At 53.8% G+C, this 6,722-nt stretch overlaps 1 protein-coding gene across 1 annotated transcript; it reads right to left on the reverse strand.

Moving 5' to 3' along the window:
• Positions 1-831: 831 nt before the first annotated feature.
• NOP2 (NOP2 nucleolar protein) lies at positions 832-6,420 on the reverse strand. The gene is made up of 16 exons (XM_074854308.1): positions 6,259-6,420; positions 6,122-6,167; positions 5,955-6,037; positions 5,091-5,356; positions 4,759-4,802; positions 4,421-4,593; positions 3,448-3,647; positions 3,256-3,345; positions 3,089-3,176; positions 2,867-3,007; positions 2,551-2,690; positions 2,184-2,273; positions 1,775-1,897; positions 1,603-1,700; positions 1,388-1,518; positions 832-1,297 (listed from the first exon to the last, which is right to left on the reverse strand). Exons 1-16 carry the CDS (start codon positions 6,362-6,364, stop codon positions 1,044-1,046), a joined length of 2,073 nt encoding a protein of 690 aa, XP_074710409.1. The 5' UTR covers positions 6,365-6,420; the 3' UTR covers positions 832-1,043.
• Positions 6,421-6,722: the final 302 nt, after the last annotated feature.

Raw genomic sequence — 6,722 nt, forward strand, 5'->3', positions numbered from 1 at the left:
CTGGAGAAGAGGCGGCTGAGGGGAGACCTCATGGCCCTCTACAACTCCCTGAAAGGAGGGTGCAGAGAGGGGGATGAGTCTCTTGAATCAAGGAACAAGCGCCAGGACAAGAGGGAATGGCCTCAAGCTGCGCCAGGGCAGGGTCAGACTGGCTCTTAGGAAGTATTTCTTTCCAGAAGGGGTTGTTGGGTGTTGGAATGGGCTGCCCAGGTCAGGGGTGGAGTCCCCATCCCTGGAGGGGTTGAAGAGTCAGGTTGACCCAGCACTGAGGGATCTCGTGGAGTTGAGAACGGTCAGTGTGAGGTTAATGGTTGGACTGGAGGATCTTCAAGGGCTTTTCCAACCTAGATGATTCTGTGATTCTGTAACTCACACTCACAAGGGAAAGGGACCTGGGCCAACGTTTAAATAGGAACAGCCCAGACCACTGCTTGTTATGTCTGAAGGAGAAGCAACCACATCTGGGTGAACAAAAAGGCAAAAACCCCTGTGACTGTGCAGCTCCGGGACCAGCAGCAATTCCTGCTGCTGACTGGAAGGCCATGAACCAAGAGGTTGCTGGGGACCAGCACAAGGGTGAAGCAGGGACAAGGAGAGCAGTGAACTGTTTTAGCACACAGTGACGACAGGGACCAGCACAGGACCAACTGGCTGAGGAGTTCCCGCGAGGATTTCAGCTCCCACCGCTTCTTCGCAAACATCCATGTTGCAAGGCGTAGAACAGGCACGAGAAATGCCAGAGCAATCAGATGGGAGGGGAAGGGGTTGCTGTTGCAGAGGAGGAAGGGGACGCAGAATTCTGCATTCTGGTTCAAGGGAAAAGGACAAGAGTTGAGGAAGAGTATAAAACTTTTAATGGGTCAGCGCATCAGTCCTTGATGCGGAGGGAAAGGAGCAAATGGGGCTACAGCTGCCCCAGGTGCTCAGTGCCACAGAGATTATCTGCACAGAGCAGGAAAGATGAGGTGGAACAGGCACAGTTGCAGCAGCCCCTTTCTTCTGCCCTCCAAGGAGGGGACCAACACCTGGAAAAGTAGTTCCTCTCACTGTCCGTTCCGTTTCACTCTGTGCTTCTTCCTGGTAGGGACTTGAGGACGCATCATTTTGGGAGAAGGCCGGCCAGCCTTCAAGGGTCTCCTCTGTGCCTGCAATGAATGTCTCTTCTTCAAAGCAGGCTGGGGTGGCTTCTGCTCTTTGTTAACTTTTGATCCCTCAAGTTTCTTCTTTTTTGGCTGAGGCTCCATGACGGTATCAGGGACAGCAGATGGAGCTGCTGCTTCCACAGCAGGTTCTTCATCTGAAACATGAGAGAAAGGCGCTGTAAGAAGAACCCGCCTGGCTTCTGAGGGCAGGCCGACAGCTCAGCTGAGCTCCAGCACTAGGTTACCTTTTTGTGCCTGGGGGATGGCATTAGAGAATTTCTTGAACTTGGCAATGAAGAACCCATCCATATTGTGCGTGTGGGGATAGAAACGCCGCGTAGACTTGAGGGAGGGGTGGAAGCGACGGTCCTTGAACCTGGAGGAGGAAGTGAGGTGAGAAGTGATCGAATGCCCTCTGCTCAAACCCGGCCACAAAGTTCCTGTGACCTGGCACACGCACCTGGTGAAGCCTTCCTTGCCAAAGTCCAAACCTGTGGCCACCAAACGAACGTTACGTTTCTTCAGGGCATAATCCACAACCCACTCATTCTCCTCCACCTGCCAGAGACTGAGCGTTAGGATTCAAAGCTCACTGGTCCCCCACGTACAGGATGACCACAGCAGAGACTTACCGTGATGGAGCAAGTGCAGTAGATGATGTAGCCCCCTGTCTCTGAGGCAGCATTGACCGAATCTATAGCGCTAAGAATCAACTCCTTCTGCAGGTGAGCACAGCGCAGGATGTCTTTCTCATCCTGAAAGACAGGTTAGGATGCCAGAGGCACAGGGAAGCACCCCAGGCCTCTAGTGTGGAGGGAGGGCTGACAGTACAGTAAAGCACATATGATACAGAAGATTCTGGAGTCTCCTGCAGAACTAACCTCAAAAAACCCAGCTTTGGTACAGCACGCAGAATAGGAAAGTGAAGGAAAAATCAGTGTCTCTAGTTGCAGGCATCTCTCAAGAACAAAGCTGCCTCAAAGCCCTTCCTCCCGTGACTCATACTTGAGTCCCCATCTTGTGTCCCCACTGGTCACTCACCTTGTTGGTTTTGACAGCAGGATCCTTGGAAATGACGCCTGTTCCGCTACAAGGAGCGTCAAGCAAGACACGGTCAAACCCTCCAAGCACCTACAGGCAGATGTACGTTTGGAATTACGCTCCCAGGCGGGAACTCAGAACAAAACCAAAACTAGAAGGGGAACCGGAAGACTGGGAAGGCAGGAAAGATCCCTCACTCCTCCCTGTCCGCCTTCCAGTCTCCATATCAAATAAGAAACACACTCCCCACGAGCTCTGCCCATCCTCCTGGGACAGGTGGCTTTGAAGAACACAGCTATACTAACGGGACAGCACAGCAGCTTTAGATAAGCGTGGTAAGGCCAGCCCAAAGCAGGCAGGAACATACCTTGGGGAACTGGCGTCCATCGCAGTTACTCACTACAGCGTTGGTGACTCCCAGCCGATGCAAGTTCCCCACCACGCTACGCAGCCGTTCGGCATTGCTGTCATTGGCCAAGATCATACCTGTGTTCTTCATCAGCTGAGCTGCCAGAGGGCAAAACACATCAGCAAGGGGCTGAAAAACTCCTGTGCTTTTTTACCCCCCATAGGGACAGCCACCCCCTCTCCTTTCCCTGAGTTCAGCCCCCCTCTGTTCCCCCTTTCCATACAGACCAGTGGAAACTCATCCCCTTTACAGAGCCAAGCCTCCCAGGCAGTACCTATGTAGCTGGTCTTGCCTCCTGGGGCACAGCACATATCCAGGATGCGTTCGTTCTCCTGGGGAGCCAGAGCCATAACAGGGAGGAGGCTGGAGGCTCCTTGCAGCATGTAGTGCCCAGCCAGATACTCAGGGGTGGCACCTGGGCAGGGAAGGCAGAACAAAAGATGACATGTGAAAGAAAGGGAGCCAAGAGCGGGTCATCTCAGCCTTATGATCTCACCGATGGGCACAGAGGAGTCATAAATAACAAGTCCTGTTTTCGACCACTTCCCCAAGGGGTCGAGGTTTACACCACGGTTGATTAGAGCCTGCAAGACAAGGAGAGGGGACTGAGACACCGCCCCGTGTGATGGGAGGCGCAGGAGACAACCAGAGCTTCCCACCTACCTGCGCCAGGTCCCGTCGCCGTGTCTTGAGTGTGTTGGTGCGAATGGTCACAGGGCGGGGAACCTCATTGGCTTCCAGGAAGTTTATCAGCTGAATGAAAGAAGGGACAGAGAACAAAGATAAAAATGAAGACTCAGGGAGGCAGCCAAATCCTCATCAGTCAGCAAAGATGTGGGTGGGGCAGGATCCTACCTCAGGGAGCGGGAAGATGTCCATGAGCTTCGTGAGCAGGAAGTCACTGTAGGAATAGTAGGCAGCCATGTCCCGGCGCAACAACGCCAGGTACTCCTGTCGCGTGCGCCCTTCCTCCCGCTTCACCACAAAGTCCTGCAGCACCTCCATGTTGCCCTTGATGCGCTGGTGAATAACGTGCAGGTCAGGCGGCTCAGCAGGTAGAAAGACCATTAAGGAATCATAAACAGCCAAGAAACTCGCATGCAGGCTCTTTAGAAGCACAATCGGTCAGGCAGGACTCCTTCATCGCAGCAGCGCCCGCACCAGAAAGGCCTTGCTGGAATATGCTTTCACCAGAGCCCAGCAGGGGTGGGGTTCAAAGGACAGAACTGAATGAAAAAGTTCATGAGGCAAGAACTACAAGTTAGTTAGTTTAGATAAACAGAAAAAAAACAGGAAAGACAGCAACAAAAAAAGTCTTTAATAGTGAAAACATTACCTGTAGCAGAAAGGAGACTAGAAGTTCCCCAAGAGCAACTAAGGGTTACGGAGGAGAAGGAGAAAAGGCAGGATTAAAGTGTACGTGGGGGTGGGCAGGAAATTAAAATCACCAAAGCACAAGAACAAGTGCTTTGGATACTGGACTTGCTGTCATCAGAAGCTCTAGGAACGGGTTAGACAAACACCTGCCAGGAAAATCAGAGTACAGAGGAACAAACTACGTGATAGGATATCCCCGTGCATTTAGGACTAGAAAGGAAATTAGGGCAGGCTCCAATCTCCATACAGGGCATAACAGATTTCCTAACTATGCTGTACAGAAGCACAGCATTGTATGCTATCTATTAGAGCAGCTCATCTAAAAATACCTTGTCGTGCACAAAACACTCTTGCTAAGCAACGCTCAAGATAAAGTCCAAATGAAACTCTTTGGTTGTGCCCAGGCCCCGTGCTGCTGCATGCATATGGATGTCACAGATAAAAAGGATATCCTCTCTCTCAATCTGTTCAGTAGTTGGCAGTTTAAATTGTTCTTCTATATCCAGGTTGAGCTGCAGATCTGGGCTCTCTTCCTCCTTCTGTCCCATTTTCTGCCTGCCTGTCTCCTCTACCGCCTCCTCTGCCACCTCCTCCTCCTCACTCTCATCTTCACTGAGGTCTCCCCTAAGGACAAAGAACAGGATAAGCGTTTTATACAAGAACAGCATCACACAGGCACTTCACAACTACCATTTCTTAGATGTCAGAGAGGACAGAAGAACGAACAACACAGGCTCCTCATCTAACCAGGAACAACACTGTGGACTAGCAATGTTCTCAAATCCTCACCTGTCAGACTTCTGCTTCAGGGCAGCTTTTTCAATAGGCAGCAACTAAAGAAAGACAAAAGATTAATGAAATTATATCCCCAGGTGCCCCCTTACTTTCACCATCTGTGAAATTTACCCACTCTATTTAAAAAGGATAACAAACAAAAGCACCAAATGTTACACTGGGATCAGTCACTAAACTTGAAACCAATCTTGTGAAGAAGAGGAAAGCTCTCCGTCACCTCACCATCCACCCCCCAGCAAAGTCACCCGCCTTCCCCAGGCCTGATGGGTCCTTCCAGACAGCAAAGTCAAGTATTTTTTGCATAATTAAGGGAAAAAAGCTCCTACCTCTTCTTCCCCTGATGATGAGGCACCATAATCATCCACCATCTCCTCGCTGCTCCCATCTTCATCCTCCTCCATCTCCCAGCTGCCCTCTTCCACCTCACCATCGCTGGATAACTCCACGTTTTTTCCTTTAGATGGGATTTTCTTGGCTTTGGCTGGAGCCAGCCATTTTGAATTGTCATCACTGAACCCAGACCGGCCACGAGGGGTTTGTCCTGCTGCTTTTATGGCATGTTTCTCCTTCTGAGGGGATACCTGCTCTTCAGCTACACGCAGAAGAAGTGGTTAAAAGTTAGGCATTATTCTCAAAGGCAGCTGCCCCGTGTTTTTTAATTGTTAATACAAAAGAGGCCTTCATCCTAGTCCCGAGCTGCCTGTCTAAGAGAAGGGGCTGCTGGCTCCCTGCATGAGTTTTCCCAATCGCAAACAAGGGCATATTCTCACCTCTCTCAGAATGAAACTGTAAATGGATTTAGTACAATTACCAAAGAAAAACACCGCTACAAAACTCTTACGGTATTTGCTCTGACATGTTACAGTACCCTCCTTCCTTCTTTCTACTGCAACGGCTTCCTACGCTACGTAAGAAAGCTTAAAAGCCTCTGCTACCCAACTTGCCTGCAATAACCTTGCTGGGAACAGAGAATAAATCAAATGCGGCTTTAACACGTGGAAGAGAAACCTACTGGTTTGTCCTTCAGACAGCACTGCCGCCTAGCACGGCAGTAACCAGAAACCAAGAAAAAAATGGGTTTTTTTTATAAATAAATACACCTTTGAATAAAAGAAAGACCGGAGGCGGGGGGGTGGCGCCCCGGGGGGCAGCACGACAGGGTGGCTGCCACCCCCTCGGCCCGCACTGACCTGCCGGCTCCCGCCCTCCTCCTCCGCCGAGAGGCCTCCTGCCCGCCGGGCCGCCGCCCGCTCCCAGCCGCCTCTTCGCAGCCCTGGATCGGGAGGGGAAGCGGTAGTCAGGCCCGGCCAGGGCACCCCCAACGCCCCCCCCCGCCCCACCGGGCCGCCACCCTCACCTCTTCCGCCCGTGACTGGAGAGCTTCTTCCTGCCGGGCTCCGGCTCTGAGGAGAGACACGCGGCGGTCGGTCGGTCGGTCGGGCAGCCCGCACCGGCGGCACCGGGCGCGGCGAGGCGGCACCGGGCCGGACTTACCTGGCGGCAGGAAGCGGGCCAGCTCCACCTCGGCCCCCCGCTGCTTGCGGGCCTTGCGCCCGGGACCGCGCTTCTCCTTCCTGGTGGGGTCCAGCTTCCGCCCCATGGCGCCGCGGCAGTCTCCGGCGGCACCGGGCCCGCCGCCACACGTGCAGCTCCGCTCCCCGCCGGCGCACGCGCCCGGCCTCGGCTCCGCCCCCGCCTCCACCCATTGGCTACTGCCGCCGCTCCTGCTCGCTCATTGGCCCGGCCGGAACGTCAGTCTGCTCGGCCCGGTGAGGCGCTTCCGGCCGCAGGCGGCCGCGACCTGGCCCCGGCTCCCGCCGCCGGCGGAACAGGGAGGGAAGGGAGGGGGGGGCGGCCCCAGAGGGCACCCCGGGCCCTCCCTGAAGGGCTGGGGCCACAGCAAGCCCCAGCCTCCGCCTGTGCGCGTGTAAACACACCAGGAGGACGCGGCAGAGAAA

This window comes from Strix uralensis, chromosome 2 (genome assembly GCF_047716275.1).
Source record: "Strix uralensis isolate ZFMK-TIS-50842 chromosome 2, bStrUra1, whole genome shotgun sequence".
NCBI classification, from domain to species: domain Eukaryota; kingdom Metazoa; phylum Chordata; class Aves; order Strigiformes; family Strigidae; genus Strix; species Strix uralensis.

Excerpts from the sequence above, each read along its gene's own strand:
- NOP2 (XM_074854308.1), bottom strand. The coding sequence starts at position 6,364 with ATGGGGCGGAAGCTGGACCCCACCAGGAAGGAGAAGCGCGGTCCCGGG. Across the intron at positions 1,898-2,183 it reads CTGCTGTCAAAACCAACAAG|GATGAGAAAGACATCCTGCG; the intron begins GTGAGTGACCAG and ends CCTGTCTTTCAG. Across the intron at positions 1,701-1,774 it reads ACTGCACTTGCTCCATCACG|GTGGAGGAGAATGAGTGGGT; the intron begins GTAAGTCTCTGC and ends AGTCTCTGGCAG.